The sequence below is a fragment of the Vespa mandarinia genome, chromosome 4 (genome assembly GCF_050613455.1).
Source record: "Vespa mandarinia isolate Hongniang chromosome 4, ASM5061345v1, whole genome shotgun sequence".
Classification (NCBI taxonomy): domain Eukaryota; kingdom Metazoa; phylum Arthropoda; class Insecta; order Hymenoptera; family Vespidae; genus Vespa; species Vespa mandarinia.
The window spans coordinates 242,380-262,308 of NC_140813.1; the positions used below are offsets into that span (position 1 = coordinate 242,380).

The window sequence follows — 19,929 nt, forward strand, 5'->3', positions numbered from 1 at the left end:
CATTAAAACTTTGAAAATATAGCACGAAGTGGCGCTTCGATCGATGTCAAGTCTATTTTAAGCTGGTTCAATAGTTCTGTTTTCCTTTGAAAAAGTATTGTTATCGCAGATCAGATTTTACGACTTTAAACGTACAAAAATGATAATTAGCTTACTTAAAAAATACGTAGTAAGTAAGTAATCATGCTTTTCTTTTCTTAGGAACATTGAAATTATAAATACTGTTATTTCTTTTTGGAAAAGAAAAGATTATATAATAACATGCACCCTGTCATCTGTTTTAGCACCATCGCTACAAAAATGGATGTATAATGTATCTGGTTTTAATAAATACGGTAAAAAATGTTAATCGATGTATTAATCGATATATATGTATATATGGATGTATGTATGTATATATGTATGTATATATACATATATATATATATATATATTTGCATAGATACATACACATATATGTACATGGGTCATAGATGTGTCTAAAACAATATTTAATCAATTATAGGATTAATGCGTGATGATGTACGTAGCGAACTGGATCCGGATGTACAAGAAGCATTAAGAAGACTTCCACTACATATAAGAGATGAACGCAATTTTCGCTTAGTAAGAGCCCTTCAGTTGGATACTCAGAAAAGAATTCTACCTAAAGAACAATGGACTAAATTCGAAGAGGTACATGTTTTAATCTGTTAAATATTGTAAAAAAAATTATTAAAAATGATTTATTTTTGCCAACTCTACCGAGTCATTTGTATGTTTAACATATATGAGTTGTGTGGTGTTACATAATTATTGTATTATAAAATTTCTTCTCTCTAAATAAGATTTATAGTAAACATATTTTATTGTTGTTACTTAATTTGTTATTATTTTTACAGGATGTATTATATCTTACCCCATTAGTAGATGAAGTTGTTAAAGAACGAGAAGAAAAAGAGAGATGGAATCTTGAATAAAACTTGATTAAATCTATTAGCAATTAGTTCTATACTTTATAGCACATTGATACTTGTGTCATTTAACATGAAGAATGTGTTTATAAAACTTATAAATAATGTATAAATTATATATAAATATATTAAATGAAATATAGTATATCTATATAATTTTTTTTATCTGTTTATTAAAATAAACAATTTGTTTCGTTTCTATACAAATTATTAACCACGTCTTTTATATAAAATGAAAAATTCCTTTGTTCCCCATTATTTGTGTATATACATATCTATGTATCGCACGCGCACGATTCAATTTATCAAGATACATAAAAGTAAACATAAATTATTTCATATAATTTCGACATAATGAAAGTAATTGTAAGATTGTTATGAAAACGTTTAGATTAATAAAGATCTTTGCTGTATTTATAACGGTTAACGACAATTATGCTTCGCATACCGGTATATTTAACGTATTTAACATCCTTTATGCAACCTTAAACGAGTCATTTCCTAGCGCGTATAAATCATAGACAAATCGATGAGATGTCAGAGTAACGGTAAAATAGAAAAATGACGAAGCAAAATAAAAATATAAAAGCATATAAATAAGATGTAATATTTATAAAATGTTAGTAAAATAAATCAATCTATAACGTCTATAAAGGAGTTTCGTGGGTAAATACTGGATCAATATCTCATTCCCTCTCCCTTTGAGGGGGATGCGGCACAAGTATCTCCGGTTGTGAAAGACTTATATATTGGTTCGCGAATTTGACGAGCATTTTTATTCGCGATATCTTTCGCATTTTATTAATTTAAATTGAAATATTGACAAGATATCACGTTGACAACGACCACTAATGATCGCATCGAATCGTATTGCTTTACAAAAAGTGCTCAGTTATAAAAGGTAGGAGATTTAGATAGACGTTCGAAGGGCAATAGAAAACATGATGGCAACGGAGAGACAAGATCTGTAAAAGGACAGACACGCGTTATCGACTAAAAACCTTCGAAATCTTTGCCGTCAACGAACTTGTTCCGTTCTCGCTATTTGATTATCATTAAGACGTAACCAATTCCAATTTTTCTGACATTACATCCAATGATTTTTCTTGAAACAACTTACTTTTTCTTTTAAAGTAAAATATTCTTTACTTATATTTTCTTTTTTATCGATTTATTAATCGGAAACACGAAAATTGATCGCGATGTAGGAGAGTAAAAAATAAGAAGTGCAAAGTGCAAAAAGGAATCTTCCAATCTATACTTTACTTCTGTAAGAAATTTGACAAAATTACAATTTTGCTTGTAGAACATTTCTATGAGATCAATTAAAGTTGCAAATTGAGGTGTAAACATAATATTGTTTTAAAAAATATTTTTAATATAACGTTTGAAATTTTATTGCAAATAAATGTTTAATATTATATAATTCTTCTGAACATCTCTTTTTCAGATGTGGTCACTGCAAAAACTGGCATGCATTTGTGAAAGGAAGATGCTGACAAAGAATAATTCCAAAACTGAACATTATAATTGTGACCCAAGCAAAACTGGCAAATATATAAGGGTTATTAAACATCAATAATTTTATTGCTTAAACAATTATAGGCTAACGAGCAATAAAGTCATGCCGTTAGGTAAAACAGGTGCTGTATCGAAATACTACCTCTGTTGTATGTACAAAAATATAAACACATAATTGATTGTGTTAGAAACAAAATAAAAAATATAAATATACACTTAAGTGTATATACAAAGATATATATTCTGGTGATTAATATTTACATATACTAATATATAATACTCTTCAATGAATTTGAATTACTATTGAAGAGCTTTTTCTTGATATATGTTTGTTCATTTGATATCTATTGTTATGCAAATATTAAGGAAAACAAGTTGATTGCGCCTATTAACTTTAAGACAGACATATATAACGCCAAAAAAAAAATACTCATCGCACTGTCAAAGCTCAAATAGCACTGTTTATTAATAACATAAATATGAGCATACCATATGATGAAAATCTCATTTGGATACTAATAGTTGGGTTCATAGTAGCATTTGCCCTAGCATTTGGCATAGGTGCCAATGATGTTGCAAACAGTTTTGGGACAAGCGTGGGTGCCGGGGTCCTTACAATTTTTCAAGCTTGCATCTTGGCAACTTTCTTCGAAATTGCTGGTGCTGTACTGATAGGATATAAGGTATACTCTAATAGTGTGAGAGAGAGAGAGAGAGAGAGAGAGAGAGAGAGAGAGAGAGAGAAAAGGAGAGATCCAGTGATTATGCATAGTAAATATTTAATTTCCCAACAAATTTGCTTATCGTTTTTCTATTGTTAGGTCTCTGATACAATGCGTAAGGGTATACTAGATGTCACATTATACGAAAACCATGAAAAAGAATTAATGATAGGAGCACTTTCTAGTCTAGCTGGATCTGGAATCTGGTTATTGCTTGCAACGGCATTACGACTTCCAATTTCTGGTACACATTCCATTGTTGGAGCTACCGTAGGATTTTCTCTTGTTTGCAGGGGTACAGCAGGGGTCTGTAACACTTTAAATTTATTTAATAATAAATGATTTATTGATAATAATTAATAGTTAATAATTGTATTAAAATTTACAGGTAAAATGGATTGCCCTAATAAATATAGCAGCATCCTGGTTTGCAAGCCCCTTACTCAGCGGAATCGTATCCGCTGTTATCTTCTGGCTCATAAGAAAATTTGTATTAAGGTCTAGCAAACCTTTTGAACAGGGACTTCGTATACTTCCTTTAGCATATGGCCTCACTATCGCTGTCAATGTCATGTCAGTTGCACATGATGGACCTAAATGTGTGTGATTATATTTTACCTATATTTACATGATATTACAGGAAGAAACAATAATATTTTTTTATTCCACACAGTGTTGATGTTGGACAGAATGCCATGGTGGGGTAGCTTGACGGCTGCATTGACTTTAGGATTATTTTCAGGAATTATTGTTTATTTATTTGTTGTACCGTGGCAAAGAAAAAGGATAATTTTATCTGGCCCTGGTGGTGAAAAAAAGACGGCCTTGTGTACGTGCGATAAAAGAGAAACAACAGCTATGTCTATAATTTCGGAAAATCCATGTAGTAGTAATAGCGACACAAAAGAAGTTGCTGCACCAAAGTTACGCGGTAATAGTAGTGCTAGTCCACTTTTAATAGTAGGTGGTTCTAATGCCGAAGAAAGTCAAGCAGAGAACGATAAGAAAGACGAAGAACAACCAGAAGTGTCAAAGTTATTTTCATTTCTACAAGTATTAACAGCTGGTTTTGGTAGTTTCGCACATGGTGGTAATGATGTTAGCAATGCTATTGGTCCTCTCATAGCATTATGGTCAATATATGCAGAAGGTTCTGCAAAACAAGAAGCTGATACACCAATATTAATACTACTTTATGGTGGATTAGGTATCTCTGCTGGCTTATGGATATGGGGACGTAGAGTAATTCGTACATTAGGACAAGATTTAGCACGTATAACACCCACTACAGGCTTCACTATAGAGGTAAATAATTGATAAGCTTTTGTTACAATTAATATAACTTATATATATTTGGGAATGTATCACGTAAAAACGTATAGTATTTATATTTTCGATATTTTAGGTAGGAGCCGCAGTGACAGTTTTGTTGGCAAGTAAGGCTGGTTTACCTGTGTCAACGACTCATTGCAAAGTAGGATCGGTGGTATGTGTTGGATGGGCATCGCGTGGTGGTGAGGGTGTTTCTTGGAAATTGTTCAGAAATATTGCTTTTGCATGGTTGATAACTGTACCAGTGGCTGGTTGCCTATCTGCAGGCTGTATGGCTATTTTTAAAGAAGTTCTTACTTTATGATTTTATTATTTGAATAATTTCAGATGATTTAGGGAAGCCATTCAATAATAAAACTGCTGTGAATAAATCATGCAGAAATAAATAATTGAACACCATTTCTCTGAGTCTAAATTATTCACAACCTACAGAAATGTGATTATAAAAAATAAAATGCGATTATGCATTATCGAATCGCGAAAATCAAAGTTGTTATTATTAGATCGATAGAAAATCGCGTTGTTATAGCAACATATACGTGTATATATATATATATATAGGCATCTCTTTAGAAAAGTGAATTTCTCCAGTATTAAAGAAGTTCTATTACATAAAATAGTAACAGTAATCTTCGGTCGTCTTTTTATCTTCGTATATATTTTTAATTTTTAATATGGAAGGCTTACCTCTCATACCCGGCTATAGTTTTCGTGATCCAAGTGTAAGTTTCTCCAAATTTTCTTTTGCTAAATGTGACGAGGCGCAATCGTTATTTTCTAATACAACAATATAATGATGTGTTTAATATTCCTAAAGATACAAGATTACAGGCTCAAGCACAGATTTGACTTTTCAAATGGTTTTCGAGTGTTAAGTGATAGTAAATTCGGTATTGGAGGAAGACCTATCGATGTTGCATCTCTTGCCTATATGGAGGAGAAAGATCCCATACAGTAAGTTATTAGAAGATCATCATCAAGAAATTTCAAGCTTTACCAATTCTTAGGAAAAAATACAAAGTCTGCCGTAAGTTTAATTAACTTCTTATCATTAATTCAATTATTATGATTGATATATTAAACTTAGATACGATCCATCGTTAACGTATGGTCGCGTACGTGATTACGGATATCAACAGTTTGTACCACATTACGCATTGTTCGCGCAAAAGTGTCTTCGTTTTAAGGCTTTTTTTCGTCAAGGAGTTTTTCATTCTCCTAACGAACATTTTCGTATACGTCATGTATACATTATATATTTCTTAGAGGACGATACTTTATGCGTAACGGAGCCTTCTATAGAAAATGCTGGCTTTTCGCAAGGTAAACTTGTGAAGCGTAATAGAGTTGCGAAGACCATCAATGGCGATTATTTCCACTGGAAAGATCTTAATGTTGGTAAAGATATATGTAAGTCTAAACCATTTTAATGAATTTTCTTAAATTAATATTCGATCGACAGTATTATAGTTTATCATTTTTGGACTGATATACACTTCTTTATACCTTTATAATTACACTTTTACGTTATTTACAGGCATCCACGGGATAGTTTATCATATTATTGATTGTGATCTATTTACGAGAGAATTTTTGAGTAGTCAGGGTATAGATGTGGGAGATAAAGAAGACACGCCCATAGATCCGTACATAGAAGATCGTAAAATGAAAGTTAAAGCTACGACATGTGTTACTCGAATGCCCGATGATACAAGGCGACGTTTTTTAGAATATGATAGAATGATTTTATCATTCAACGCCAAATGGAATGACGATTTTTATCAAATAATGTATTTCTTGATGGACGATACCATAGCTATACGCGAGGTTCATAAACAGAACGATGGCAAGGATCCTGTAACAATGCTTTTAAAAAAAGTAAAAGTACCAAAAAATTGGAAATACCTTCCATCGTCCTATCCAGGGATATATATGGAATACGGTGATCCTGAGATAATAGAGTATTATACGCCAAAGGATTTCAAGGTAAACAAGTAATTTTACATTCTTTAAAGCATAATGATTTAAATTGAATCGATATCCTTCTTATATATTAGATAGGTGAGACTGTATATATATTTGGGAGACAATTTCTTTTATACGATTGTGACCTTTTTACCAGAAAATATTATTCGGAAGTACTGAGGATAATTCAGCCCAACAATATTCCTATTGATTCACCTAATGATCGGATAAAGCTATTGTCTGAATTTAAAGTACCTCCGCATATCAAATTTGGAACCCCCGAGGACACATACGCTAGCTGTTTATCCTTTAGAGTTAAACCACCTAAAAAGGATGTTATACGACAATTATCTAATTTCCCTCGAAAATTACGTTATTCCATGAAGATGGATAACGTACATCCTGAAGATCAAGATCGTGATTTCATTTTAGAATACAATTTAAGCGAAGGTACCGTGCTGATACAAGAGCTCGAAAAGCGCAATTCTGGTCGTCGCGAAGGGTGCTTCTTGAAAGCAATGCTCGTTACAAAACCTGGGACTGATAGAGATAATCCATTATATTACACGCCTCAAGACTTTTTTATTGGAGCCCAAATTAATATTTTTAATCATTACTTTACTATAAACGGCGCTGATCTATTTGTATATCGTTATATGGAGGCAAATCCTGAAAAGTTTTGTCAGCAGATACGTGATAATATGCGCAATTATTTTGCACAGCAACAACTACTTCAAAATGATATAATGATAGAAACAAAGAAAATACAACAGAGACAACACGACGCGGACATCTTTGGAGAAAAAGAAATGGAGAATGAAGTTCCTACAAATTCTCAAATTTGTCAGGATGTTGAAGGAACAATAAAAGAAATTTTGTAAAACACAAAATGAGATCTTCCGTCACTGCCTTAATTTAGTTATAACAAATTCATTAAATATTTCTATTTTTTTTGTTTTCTTTTTTTATCTATCACAGAGAATACAGAGAAATTTGTATTTGCCAATGCTAAAACAGAATCAAATATTTAGAATTAAGCAACAAATGTAACTAACATTCATGCACTCTATTTAAATATTATTATCAAAATTATTTAACTTACTACAATCCCATGATCCTTAGAATATATTAATAACTTTCTCTGAAAATGTATAAAGTAGAAAAAAAAACTAAAAAGGAATATTTCTTTGACATTAACAAGTGGATCCAACTCAAGATCGTAATATTACTGATACTGTGTGTATTTATATATTGCAGAAGGTAAATAATAATTATTGATTATTGCAAATGTGTTATCACTTTTGCATAAACTATGAATTATAAAAGTCACTTTAGTCTATACAAATGTTATTGTTTGGTAAAGGGAAATAGCTTACAACGATGTAATATAAGTTGTTTAGACGTAAATAAACTGAAGCAGAAATCTAATGATACTATTTTAGACAACCGTCAGATATTACCGAGAATTTAATTAGCCAGTTTTTAATTAACCAATAACCACAAGTAAAGCTATAACGAAAGATAGGAAGAAATCTTTCCTTTTTAAATATATTTTTTTACATTGCAAGTTTGTGTGTGTGTGTGTGTATGTGTGTGTGTGCACGCGTGCGCGTATGTGTGTATATATACACACACATATGTGTATATATATATATACTATATATATATATATATTTTATATACATATAATATATATATATATATATATATATATATATATATATATATTAGTTGCCTAAAATATTGATTTACTACTTGCACTTGCAGATTGTAAAATTGATAGATAATATAGATTACTGTTCTCTAAAATACGCAGCACTTTCATCAAAAGCATTGTTTTAGATAAAGATGATCTAGACATAATAATCTAAGCCTAATAGAAAAATGCAAAATAAATCTGTTCCATTGTAGAAATAATTCTAATTTGCAAGATATATTTTTTTATCCATTGTAGAGATTATACTATACCACAAGAGAAATTATAGTAACATATTTAACAATAAGAATCTTGCTTCGTGAAATACATGTCACATTGTAAAATAATAATCATCAATATTATCGTTTAAGTTACAACAAAGTAACTGCACAATATTGTTACCCCTTCCTCCTCCTCCTCCTCCATCTCCTCTTCCTCCTTTATTTTTCCTTGTATATCTCGAACCATTTTCGCAGTCCATGGTTAATAGAGTAATAGATGAATCAAAACAATCAGTTGATAATAACTATAGCTATCATTCAATGGTCAAGCATAATGATTATAAACAGAACATTGAATAAGCTCCTGCATCCCTTTAACAAAGAAAGGAAAGCCCTCTCAGTTGCAGGCACCAGATTATATGTCCACTGACGTTTAGAACATTGATTAATTTAAATGACACTTGATATAATATTGTTCTCGCGTAGATTTTTTACATTTTCAACAAAAGTTTAAGCATTTTACAAGAATTAGTCCATGTATTACAGTTTTTTTCCTTCTGTTCCATATCCTGTGTTTTTTTCCTTTCATTTTTATTAATTTGTACGTTTAAGAAACACCTTTCGACGAATAACACGCAACACCACACTAGATACTTATTACCGTCATCAAGTTTACCCAATATCCTTTGAGACTGAATTATCTTCTTCTTCGTAATATTTATTATTACATAATATTTATTACGCTAACGCGACGCTAATTATCATATGTATTATTAATCATTTAATAAAAGAAAGTGGCCTCGGAATGGAGAGTGAATTCCATGATGGAAAGACAAGGCCCATTTCAAATCCTGAAAAGCGAACGTATGGAGTAAGATGATAATTAGCCGCAGCGTTCTTCCTTTACATTCATTTATCTTGCCAATAATAATAGCTTTCAGCTGTATTCATTGCTACTGACGAGAACCTCCTCTGCCTCTACCACGGCCACCATCTCGATCCTAAAAATAACGGGGAGAAAGAGATAAGAGTATATTATTTATCTTTTATGAATGACCATTGTTTAAAATCAATCCTTACCTTGCGTTGATGTTGATGAAGATGATGTTGAGAGTGTTGATGATGATCTCGTGACAAATCTCCAGGATGTCCTCTATTTCTGTGGTTGGAAGAAGGATGATGATGTTGCATAGAATTCAAGGGTGCCTTGCGTTGATCTTCTTCTGCTTGTCTTCTTTCGTAATGTCCAAAATCATCAAAAATACTAGTAGAATGACGATAAGTATGCAATATACGCAGAACTGTTACACCTTTCGCATGAGGAACTTCTTGTGCATCCCTCGAATTGGTTACTGGCTTATACTCATTATTCTCTAATTTAATATGTCGTAATTCCCCATTAGGGACATCTTTGACATAAATCCAACGAACTCTAAATTGTCCCTTCCATTTGTCTTGAGACCAAACAGAGCTGTTACTTTGATAATCGACAGGAGAAACCATTTGAGCCATTCCACAGAAGTGGCCAGATCCATTAACAGAAAAAAAAAGATACAAAGGTGCACCTTCGCGGCTAGCTTCTCTATATGCCTGATCCAGTCTTTTGTTTCCATGTTCCGTACTACACCAAATTTCATATTTAATGGATCTATGAATGTCATCTTCTGAATAAGATTTAATTACAAAAAACCTAGCTCCAGGTGCAGTCTGATCAAATTCTACCGGATTATAATCATTTTTCACTTTGAGTTCGTCCAAAACAGGATGAGATTGTGTTTGCACAAGCTGTTGTTGTTGCTGTGACTGCTGTGACTGCTGTGACTGCTGTTGTTGCTGCTGCTGCTGTTGCTGTTGCTGTTGCTGTTGCTGTTGCTGTTGCTGTTGCTGCTGCTGCTGTTGAGTTTGATGCTGCTGATGCTGATGTTGCTGGTGTTGCTGATGTTGCTGATGTTGCTGATGTTGTTGGTGTTGTTGATGTTGTTGGTGCTGTGAATGTTGCGGGTGTTGCGATTGGGTTGGCATATGAATCTGTGATTGGGGAAGTGGCGGAGGAGTTGTTGGTTGCCTGTTCCAGCAAGGCGGAGGAGGTGGTCTCTGTCTTTGCACGGGTGGTGGAGGTGGCGGAACTGGTGGTTGCACTTGCGGCGGCGGTGGTGCAGTTGGAGGAGGAGGAGCAGATGATTTTCCTTCGCCCCATGTTCCTATATCCATATTGTGTTTTCCTGGTACAATGGGCGGTGGTGGCATTCCAGCTTTCTTTTTCATTCCTTGAGACGATGAAAGTGGAGGAACTGGTTTAGCAGGTTGACTTGCAACACTTGCCCAAGTGACTTTTCTTGGCTCCTTTACTTCTGATTTTATCTGCTGATTAGATGTTGTTTGTTGATCTTGTCTTGGAACCTCCCCACTTCCAATCGATAAGCTTTGTACACTTTGTTCAATAGTCTTAATAGCAGCGCTACTTGGTGTTGGATAACTCTCATTTCCCCTTGGTGCTTGATAATAATCTTCGTAGCGAGTTTTTCTAGGTGTGCTCCAAGCACTAAAATCACCATTTCCATGGAAATAATTGAAGGCAGGTTGACCAAATGTACTAAAACCACCACCAGCACTCGCGGAGAACATTCCATCCATACCATATGCATCATGACTTATTTGGCCTCCATATCCAGAGAGAAATGCAACTGGATCTGTCCCATTTGACCAGGTACCATCCCCAGCACCAAACGCTTGATAAGGAAATGACGTGCTCGCATAGTATTGACTGTAAGGATCACCAGTACTAATTGGATAACTCGAATGATGTTGCGTATTGTTACTTCCTCTCCATGAATCAAATCCAGTATCTTCTCCAGCAGCATGTTCTGATTGTTGTTGCTGTTGCTGATGTTCTTTGGGACCATTGCTTACTAGAGAACATATTGTTATAAATTAACTTGATAACAATGTCTCCAAAATATTACTATTGAACCGTATAATTCTTAATAATTTAAATACAGGCCACGATATATTTTATACTGACAGCTACGATATTGAGAATACATATGTGTTAAAAATAACATTAATACAGTATAGAAAATATCAATATACTTATCAAAGCAATTATATTATCTCTCAAGTGCAGATGAGTGCATAGATATGATATTGTTTGTTTCTGAATCAAAGGTAACAAAATTATTTATAATAAAAGTAGCCTTCTGAGTGAATAAAATTATAATGTTCTTAAATTATATTGAAAAATTGATACGTAAGAATGTGTAAACAATTTGAAATGCCATACTGTATGATCTGTCTTATATTTTATTAAATAATATTATATTGGATAAATATAAATAATAATAAAGCAAAAGGAAGGATTTATTTTCACTCTCCTCAATGAATACACAGTTTAAAATATATAAACATACACAGATATTAAATAATTACAAATACAAATTGTAACATCTACTTATAACATAAGATTAAAACTTGAAAGATATCTGTATAAATAATATACTTTTTCAAAGATATATGCGTATTTATCATGCAATTTATTAGTTATTAGCTTTCTCTAATACGTTATTTATTGGACTACTTAGATTGAAGGAAGCGGAGAACATGCAGATTATATCAAATTCTAGAACCATTTCCTTTTCCATTTTTTTCTTATTTTTTTATATATATATATATTTTTTTTCCGAATATATGACTATTTTAAATAATTTAATGTCCTATGTAATGAGAAATTAAACAATATGAATATACAGATTTGTAAGATTTTGAATGTACACATAATGCGTTGCATATACAATACAAATATTATGTATGTATACATAGATACGGTATACGTCCTTATACGTGTACACGACAGTGTCGCGCTCGCGTGCGCGCGCACACACATACATGCGTTAAAGGTAGATATAGTATAACTCGACATACACGCGCAAAAGTCAAAAGAGCGACGTAAAAAGTGCAATAACAATAAAAAGGTCTTACCTTGATTGTTGGTTTGCCCTTTCATCCGCTGCATTCCGTTGCATGAAAAAATATAGAAAATTTAGAATGGCTGCTTCAGTGAAAGGAATGTGCAGAGTAGCAGTGTGGTAGCAAGTCAACACACTGACCTGATTTGAGACAGCACCTGCCAATCCAGCTGACATAACCTGTCGTACGGTCCGTCTGCTCTTTACAGACGTCGAAACGACGGCAATGCTTTAAAAAAAGAATAGTTTTCAAATGCAACACCAGAATATTACATAGGACACCGCGAATACTTTCCTAGTATACGCGATCACTTCTTCAACTGTTCAAGTAGAGTTTCACGTAAATTACGAATTTTCACTAAACCTGAGACCTCCGCGCACTGCCCCCCAATGTTCTGCCGCGAGAGAGTCTCAGGAAAGACTCCTTTTTTATGCACAAAATCAGATAAATTTTCACCAAATTTTTAACTCTGAATGCTAACTACGTGACGTGCACTGACCTCTCGTATGTACTAACCGAATGAGTAACTGTCTAAAAATAAATGTCACTGACGCTTATCCTTTTTGACGATTTTCTCTTTAGGGAATTTTTAAAGATGAAATCTAACTGATTGTTTTATCGTCTATATATACAAATACATGTACATATGCATATATATATATACACAACACACATACACACACACACACACACACACACACACACACATATATACACACATGCATACATATGATCCGTTTTTTTCATTTTTATTAAATGAACAGTTCTCTTTGGACTTTATAATACCATACAAGTAGACAAGATGGTAGCCTTGAAATGTAAGTTACGGAAAAGGACTGATTAATCAATTGTTGTTATAGTCTTGTTTATGTGATTGGTCGTCTCTTACCTGTTAGATAAATCTCAATAATTCCAATCGCGAGGCCGTAGTCGTTCTTTCGTTAATTCTTTGTTTCTTTCATCTTATCTATTGTGATGTTAATATTTGAGCTTAATAAAATCTACAATCGTTTTTAATTCACATGCATGTAACATACATACATATATAGATTGTAACAAGGTAGCGCCATATTAGCTGCCTTATATTAGTAAAATTATTTTTATAAGTACAAGTGGTAGCACTGAATACAGGTCTTGCTAGTCATGTCGCTGATAGATGGCGAGCATCAGTATGGCCGCTCAGTCGGAAGGAATTAATCAGTTGAGAATTTGTATTTAACTTGGGTTCTACGTTCGAATAAGAAAAAAAAAGAACTGTGATTTATAGTGGCAATAGTATTTCGGAAATAGTATTTGTTTTTCTTTTTGAAACTCTAGACATTATTATTTATTATGAAATCTTTATAAACTCTTCAATACTCTTAGTAACAATGTCATATATCATTTAAAGTTGTTCGATGACAACTTATTTGCATTGATCGTGACAGCTTGCTTGCTTTGAAATATGTCTATTTTTACGGTGGCAGGTGATTCTTTTCTAAATGTCGAATAATTATTTTGTTTTTTAAATAAATATATGTTATATTTTCTTTTTTTGTAATCATTTCTACTGTACTTTAACACGAACGCTTTGTTTTGTGTAATTAATTTGCAATACTCTGGAGTTTCAATGGGTGGCATATTCTACAACTGAATTATTCGACAATGCTATTGTGTATATATTAAGCACCATAAAGTGGAATTGATACAAAAATATCCTGTATCAAGCATGTATGTATTCTCATATGCAAGTTTTCTCAATGCATTATACTAACTCCATTTGATATGAGTTCTTTTTTGCTGTATCTCATTCTTAGCTATATCACTGACAACACAAACGATTCTATTTTTTTTTTTTTTTGAGATAAAGCTTGACTTTAAAAAAACTGTTTCTTATAGGAATAAATCAGTTGAAAATCTGTTAATGTCTAGTCATGATGTAATCAATAGTATAAACTCATCAAATTTGGGACATCAGAGTTGTGCAACAAATGTAGGGAATGGAATATCAACGGAGATACCTCAAGAAACAATAAATAGCGGAGGTGGTAGCCCCAAATCTAGTCCTAATTTATCTCCTCGGCCAAGTCCTAAAGCTCATTGCAGACGAGAATATATTAGATTAAATTCTGACTCGAGTAAAGAATCAATTCGTGCTAATAAATCAGACGATCAGTCACAGGTAATATTATGTTTCATATCAATGTTATGAGTTCCTTTAGCTGCTTGTTCTAATACCATTAGAAATATCATTTAATTATTATTTTTTACTTAGGAAGCGATAAACAAGTCGTCTGATTCAGTCGATTATAGTAAGAGTTCTACGCATGAAGCTAAAAAGGAATCCAGGAATGGAGATCGAAACAAAAAGAAATCATGGTACCACGTGTTATATCCAACGTACAAATCTCGATCCGAAGATTTTAAACGGATATTTAAAGATGTTCCAGATGATGAAAGATTAGTTGTAGGTAAGTAATTGAATTTTTCAAAAGAACATATATTTATATAAAAAAGGGATACAATAAAAGCAGGTCAATAGGGTTAGCAAAGTTCTAAAATATTTCTTACACTTTTTATAGCTTTAAGCGTTATTCATGCGAGATTATATCAATTGTAGAACCTTTATAGAAGAATCCTGAATCCACAAATCAGATTGTGATACATCTCTATCTATCATCTTTCTCCTTAGTAAGTTATCCCCTGCCACCTCATCTGACATTGCTTTTGTTGTTCAGATATGGCATTATTTCGTTATGTTTTAAGAGAAATAGATGTGATTAAAAGTTTTCTCTTTCTTTCTTTTTTTTTTTCTTTTTCTTTTTTTTTTTTTTTTTTTTTTTTTTTATTTCTTTTCATTTAAAAATTATACATTATATAAACGTGCATCTGATTAATATTTTTAAGTATGAACTTTTGTAAGATCTTAATCCTAAAATTTATAAGAAAAGTTAATAGCTTATACCCATAACATGCCTTGGGGATTTATGTTGCAATATTATATTTGTTAAATTAGACAAATGTTAGTACTCATGATACCATGTATATGCATTATATATATGGTATCGTGGCATAATTGCACAAAAAGAAAAATTTTCAAATTCAATACGAAGTTCCAAGAAGAACAAATTATCTCTATTGATATTGTTACATAAAGTCCCCAATGTTCAATCAATTAATTAATATAACACTTTTAGTTGTTTTTTAACTGTACAATTAAATATATTGATTTCTCTTAAATTAAATCAATTAATAATTGTTAATATACAAGTTTATAGTAAATGGATGCACATAAAACTATGCTATAAATTAGTTCTATTCCTTTGACATGATTTCTTTATTTTCCTTATGAATTCTATGCTTGATTTTACATATACAAATGAAATTTTTAGATTATTCCTGTGCCCTACAACGCGAGATATTAGTGCATGGAAGGCTTTATGTCTCTCAAAACTACGTGTGCTTTTATGCCAATATTTTCATGTGGGAGACATTGGTGTCTCTACGTTGGAAAGACGTTACATCTATTACCAAAGAAAAAACTGCGCTTGTGATTCCCAATGCCATCTTAATATGCACTGTTAGTGACAAATTTTTCTTGACTTCGTTCGGTGCGAGGGATAAGACATATTTGATGTTATTCCGTGTTTGGCAAAATGCTCTGATTGGTCAGGTAGGATCAATTTAATATTATAAAAGAAATCCTATAAAAAGTCTTTTAGTTTACATGTATTTACTCATAAAGTAGGTTCTACAATAATATTTATATATTGGGTTGGCAACTAAGTGATCGCGGATTCTGTCGTTTCCTTCTTATTTGAAATCCGGCAATCACTTAGTTGCCAACCCAATACTTATGCAAGTAACACCAATCCCTTACTATATTATATTATCTTGGTAGTAGAAGCAGAAAAGATTACTAGGAAAGATTGATATATTAGTTTTATCTTAATCTTATCTAAGTTAATTTTGAAATAATATCTAACATTGAATCATAAAGTCAATATTTTTTGTGATAATCCTCCAAACAATAAATGTCAAATAACTATATTTATATTAAAGTTAATAATGATAAGATGTAATATATGCAAGGATTTATATTTGAACAGAAGCAAAACAAAATTAATTAGAATTATTATTCTTTATTATATTTTTCCCTTTAGCCAATGAGTATGGCTGAAATGTGGCAACTTGTTCACACTAGTTATGGGGATGAATTAGGATTAACGTCCGACGATGAAGATTATGTACCACCATTAGCAGCTACAGACGAAGAGAAATTTTCAACGCGATTATCCGTGGAATCATTTTCTGAAGTAATATATTTAATATCAATTTTTTTATAACTCTATGAATTATATTTATATTTATATCTCGTCTTTTAAAAACGTAGGCGGAAGGTGCAAGCATGGAAAATTCAACTTCCCCTATTGTAGAACCAATTAATGAAATAGAAGAGCAAATTGTATCTTTACCTCCACCTCCACCTCAACCTAGAACAGATCCAACTCTTGATCCAACTGATCTAAGCGATACGACAGAAAGTGAAGCTGAAAAGCATACCGGTAATGGCTATATCTATATTTATATTGTCTGTATGTTTTATTCTATTTTCTTTATTTATTGGCAATAACAACAACAACAAAAATGTTTTAGCAAAACTGAGCATTCGTGGAGGTATGAAATGTACTTCTCCGCACGAAGGTCGTGAACTCTATAAAACTATTTTCCCTATACACATAGACCAGTTGTTCACTTTATTGTTCACAAATTCAAAATTCTTTTTGGATTTTCACACTGCTCGCAAGACCACTGGTAATACAAACAATAAATTATGTTCCACAATTGAAAAAAATAAAAATATTGTTATGTATTTTGTGATATATTTGTAATATTAGATTGATCAGACGAAAATTTTTAAGTTTAATTACTATCCGATTAATCTAATATACATTGCCTATATACTAAATTAAAGCCCAGATATGCTGGTTTCATTGCTTTAGATTTGGTACAATCTGCATGGACACAAAATGATCAGACTGGTCAAAAAATGAGGACGATTTCTATGACAGTATCATTAACTCAAACAATTGGCCCAAGGAGTTCTCAAGTTATGGAAACGCAGGTATAAAGTAAAAGAAAATTACTTTACTAAATAATTAGATTTTCAATCGATAAATTTCGATTGTATAAATTCGATCTTGAACTTCAAATAATGCCAAATCTATCTATATTTCATATTCCATTTAGATTATGTTGCCATGCAGCAGACCTGGTCATCTTTATTGCATCGATGTAGAATGCACAAATGCAGGTATCCCATATGCAGATTCTTTTAGTGTTTTAACTCATTATTGTATGAACAGCGTATCGGACAATGAAACGAGCCTGACAATATTTTCACAAATCAAATATAAGAAGAATGTTTGGTCTTTCGTGAAAAGTAAGTTTTTTTTTTTTTTTTTTTTTTAAGAATCAATATTTATAATATTACATATATTTTTGTTTAATTTTTAAATCCGCTTGTGATAGGTATGATAGAAAAAAGTTGTTGGGCTGGACTCGATGATTATTTTAGTAGTATAATAAAAGCTTTGAATCTAGAATGTGAAGAAGGTATCGGGAGTGCAGGATTAAAAAGAAAAACACGTAGAAGAAGGCGAGCAACATGCGCAGCAAGTGCATTACAAAATCACTCGCCAGATAATATGTCTCCCAATCATCAATCTTTACCTACGGATTTGCCACATATACACAATAATAATGGTATTATGAAATACACAAGTATCTCTCTAGTGTTTTGTATTAGTAATCTAAGTAATGTAATGTAATGTAATGTAATGTAATGTAAAGAAAATATCCATTTGTTTATATTGATTAATTGTATAGGTGCCAGTACTAGAAGCGATGCAGGCATGATAGTTAGTTCAATGCTTCTAGTAGCTGTATTATGTCTGATGATAATCAATGGGTTATTGTATTACAAATTATGGGGCCTGGAAGAAGCTGCAGCTTACACAATAATGGATTTACATGTTCTTAAGTACGTAAAAATTGAGGTACTTTGTGAATCCTTAAATATATATATCTAAGCTTGTATTGTATTAGCTGATAGTAAGTTTGATACACAGTGCATACCTTTTATTAATATAACACTTATATACCTTGATAGATGATCTTGATGAATTTTTAATAAATGCTTTGTCAGATTATAATTTCCTTTTAAAATTCAAGATCAGTTTCGACAGTATTGCGAAGAATGTCTTTTATTTGAAATATTTTTCGTATCTATAGGAACACCCCAAAGACTGAAGAAGATTGGATAAATTTGTTACAGCAACAAGAAAGTTTGCATAATGTAGAGGTACGAAAATGGCAACGAGTTTTACACACTGCTGCACAATTACTTAGACAAGTAAGTCATACACTTTCATTGAATATTATACTTTTTTTTTTTTTTTCAAGATAATATTCCTTAGATTATTGATTTATTGATAAAAATATTGTTATTTTGTTTTGAAGACTGAAGAATCTTTAACGGAATTGCAAATGAGCATTCATCCTACTGCAACAGAAAAGATGTTTTCAGTGTTAAAACCAACTTTAAAGAATATGAATACCCGCACAGAACAACAAAGTAAATCTGAATTATAAATCCAATTTATCGGAATAATGTTAGACTCCTCTGTTAGTTCAAGGTATTGATAACAAAACTTTACATCCATGAATATATGATTTTACAAATGTTACTTATGTGTTACACATCTACACGTATATATTTACAATATATTTTTCAATTTCAGGTTCGTTTTCTCATTAATGTTGATTCCATCAGTGATCTTGTGTATAGTTGAAGAAAGGGGAAAGAACTTACCGATACACTGTGATTATATTTAAAAATTCTCCAGCAGAATATATGGAATAATTTAGTGATAAATATTTAAACATTTACCATTTATATTTGGAATTAATGTTTTTCTTAGTGTTATTATATATATGTATAATACATATAGTGTTAATATGTATCTATAATACTTTACACAAATTTGCTTTACACAAGAAAAAAAGAAAAAAAAATCAATTCTGTTATAAATGTGATAAAATAGATATATCTAGCGTAATGCATAACAAATGGATTATTATTTCAATATGACTTTGATTTACTGGTTAGGGCGGCATAGTTGATTAATTAAAAATAATTCATCAAATCATTCTCTGATTATGTTATTATGTAAAATTCTGTATAATAGTACCAAAGCGCATCCCTGATTTTATAATGGTTTATACCGACAATAAGTACAGACGTAATTATTCTTCAACGATTTTAATGAATCAAATCTCATTTTAAAGATGAAGGTTTAAGCGAGAATATTTTCCGAATTTTTGAAAAAGCCTTATTTTTTATGTATACATTATTCTGGAAAAAACATCTTTTTCAAGACACGTTGTTTTCTTTAAAGATTCGAAAAAGAATGAAACTTTCGTCTTTAACATGAGACCTCGTTCATCAAAATCGGTTAAGAATTATGCCTATAGCGTAAACCAGGCATACAACCAGGAGTAATAATGAACAGCCT

The 19,929-nt window shown here is 31.8% G+C and overlaps 5 protein-coding genes across 16 annotated transcripts; 4 read left to right on the plus strand and 1 right to left on the minus strand.

The window, feature by feature from the left end:
• Positions 1-12: 12 nt before the first annotated feature.
• LOC118447178 (cytochrome b-c1 complex subunit 7) lies at positions 13-1,167 on the plus strand. 2 transcript variants are annotated; one of them, XM_035878769.2, is made up of 4 exons: positions 13-173; positions 285-335; positions 506-675; positions 882-1,167. In XM_035878769.2, exons 1-4 carry the CDS (start codon positions 140-142, stop codon positions 957-959), a joined length of 333 nt encoding a protein of 110 aa, XP_035734662.1. In that variant the 5' UTR covers positions 13-139; the 3' UTR covers positions 960-1,167. The 2 variants fall into 2 exon arrangements, with proteins under 2 accessions (XP_035734662.1, XP_085512428.1); XM_085656302.1 differs by having other exon boundaries at positions 49-169.
• Positions 1,168-1,538: 371 nt separating this feature from the next.
• On the plus strand, positions 1,539-4,968 carry NaPi-III (Na[+]-dependent inorganic phosphate cotransporter type III). Of its 4 annotated transcripts, none has more exons than XM_085656298.1 (6): positions 1,539-1,619; positions 2,404-3,157; positions 3,296-3,502; positions 3,585-3,795; positions 3,870-4,501; positions 4,602-4,968. In XM_085656298.1, exons 2-6 carry the CDS (start codon positions 2,954-2,956, stop codon positions 4,830-4,832), a joined length of 1,485 nt encoding a protein of 494 aa, XP_085512424.1. In that variant the 5' UTR covers positions 1,539-1,619; positions 2,404-2,953; the 3' UTR covers positions 4,833-4,968. The 4 variants fall into 4 exon arrangements, with proteins under 4 accessions (XP_085512424.1, XP_085512423.1, XP_035734694.2 ...); XM_085656297.1 differs by lacking the exon at positions 1,539-1,619 and adding an exon at positions 1,646-2,223; XM_035878801.2 differs by lacking the exon at positions 1,539-1,619 and adding an exon at positions 1,646-1,854.
• Positions 4,969-5,115: 147 nt separating this feature from the next.
• Positions 5,116-8,083, plus strand: LOC118447198 (EF-hand domain-containing protein 1). The gene is made up of 5 exons (XM_035878817.2): positions 5,116-5,250; positions 5,346-5,482; positions 5,616-5,938; positions 6,066-6,514; positions 6,586-8,083. The coding sequence occupies exons 1-5, from the start codon at positions 5,203-5,205 to the stop codon at positions 7,372-7,374; spliced, it is 1,746 nt and encodes a 581-aa protein (XP_035734710.1). The 5' UTR covers positions 5,116-5,202; the 3' UTR covers positions 7,375-8,083.
• A 564-nt stretch (positions 8,084-8,647) lies between these two features.
• On the minus strand, positions 8,648-13,407 carry Ythdf (YTH domain-containing family protein). 2 transcript variants are annotated; one of them, XM_035878800.2, is made up of 5 exons: positions 13,263-13,407; positions 12,514-12,601; positions 12,386-12,413; positions 9,491-11,319; positions 8,648-9,411 (listed from the first exon to the last, which is right to left on the minus strand). In XM_035878800.2, the coding sequence occupies exons 2-5, from the start codon at positions 12,547-12,549 to the stop codon at positions 9,364-9,366; spliced, it is 1,941 nt and encodes a 646-aa protein (XP_035734693.2). In that variant the 5' UTR covers positions 12,550-12,601; positions 13,263-13,407; the 3' UTR covers positions 8,648-9,363. The 2 variants fall into 2 exon arrangements, with proteins under 2 accessions (XP_035734693.2, XP_035734692.2); XM_035878799.2 differs by lacking the exon at positions 13,263-13,407 and having other exon boundaries at positions 12,514-12,917.
• Positions 13,060-19,887, plus strand: LOC118447190 (protein Aster-B). 7 transcript variants are annotated; one of them, XM_035878794.2, is made up of 14 exons: positions 13,060-13,191; positions 14,252-14,534; positions 14,628-14,823; positions 15,745-16,025; positions 16,516-16,668; positions 16,746-16,917; positions 17,009-17,167; positions 17,356-17,477; positions 17,603-17,795; positions 17,885-18,118; positions 18,242-18,395; positions 18,647-18,767; positions 18,875-19,050; positions 19,156-19,887. In XM_035878794.2, coding segments are annotated over exons 1-13 (2,202 nt in total). In that variant the 5' UTR covers positions 13,060-13,189; the 3' UTR covers positions 19,007-19,050; positions 19,156-19,887. The 7 variants fall into 7 exon arrangements, with proteins under 7 accessions (XP_035734687.1, XP_035734691.1, XP_035734684.1 ...); XM_035878791.2 differs by lacking the exon at positions 13,060-13,191 and adding an exon at positions 13,501-13,573; XM_035878796.2 differs by lacking the exon at positions 13,060-13,191 and adding an exon at positions 13,503-13,839.
• The last annotated feature ends 42 nt before the right edge of the window (positions 19,888-19,929 follow it).

Excerpts from the sequence above, each read along its gene's own strand:
- LOC118447178 (XM_035878769.2), top strand. The coding sequence starts at position 140 with ATGATAATTAGCTTACTTAAAAAATACGTAGTAA. Across the intron at positions 174-284 it reads ACTTAAAAAATACGTAGTAA|CACCATCGCTACAAAAATGG; the intron begins GTAAGTAATCAT and ends CATCTGTTTTAG. Across the intron at positions 676-881 it reads AATGGACTAAATTCGAAGAG|GATGTATTATATCTTACCCC; the intron begins GTACATGTTTTA and ends TTATTTTTACAG.
- NaPi-III (XM_085656298.1), top strand. The coding sequence starts at position 2,954 with ATGAGCATACCATATGATGAAAATCTCATTTGGATACTAATAGTTGGG. Across the intron at positions 3,158-3,295 it reads CTGTACTGATAGGATATAAG|GTCTCTGATACAATGCGTAA; the intron begins GTATACTCTAAT and ends TTCTATTGTTAG. Across the intron at positions 4,502-4,601 it reads CTACAGGCTTCACTATAGAG|GTAGGAGCCGCAGTGACAGT; the intron begins GTAAATAATTGA and ends TCGATATTTTAG.
- LOC118447198 (XM_035878817.2), top strand. The coding sequence starts at position 5,203 with ATGGAAGGCTTACCTCTCATACCCGGCTATAGTTTTCGTGATCCAAGT. Across the intron at positions 5,939-6,065 it reads TAATGTTGGTAAAGATATAT|GCATCCACGGGATAGTTTAT; the intron begins GTAAGTCTAAAC and ends CGTTATTTACAG. Across the intron at positions 6,515-6,585 it reads ATACGCCAAAGGATTTCAAG|ATAGGTGAGACTGTATATAT; the intron begins GTAAACAAGTAA and ends CTTATATATTAG.
- Ythdf (XM_035878800.2), bottom strand. The coding sequence starts at position 12,549 with ATGTCAGCTGGATTGGCAGGTGCTGTCTCAAATCAG. Across the intron at positions 12,414-12,513 it reads CAGGTGCTGTCTCAAATCAG|CGGATGAAAGGGCAAACCAA; the intron begins GTCAGTGTGTTG and ends AACGGAATGCAG. Across the intron at positions 9,412-9,490 it reads TTCATCAACATCAACGCAAG|GATCGAGATGGTGGCCGTGG; the intron begins GTAAGGATTGAT and ends CGTTATTTTTAG.
- LOC118447190 (XM_035878791.2), top strand. The coding sequence starts at position 13,530 with ATGGCGAGCATCAGTATGGCCGCTCAGTCGGAAGGAATTAATCA. Across the intron at positions 14,824-15,744 it reads TGATGAAAGATTAGTTGTAG|ATTATTCCTGTGCCCTACAA; the intron begins GTAAGTAATTGA and ends TGAAATTTTTAG. Across the intron at positions 16,918-17,008 it reads TGAAGCTGAAAAGCATACCG|CAAAACTGAGCATTCGTGGA; the intron begins GTAATGGCTATA and ends AAAATGTTTTAG.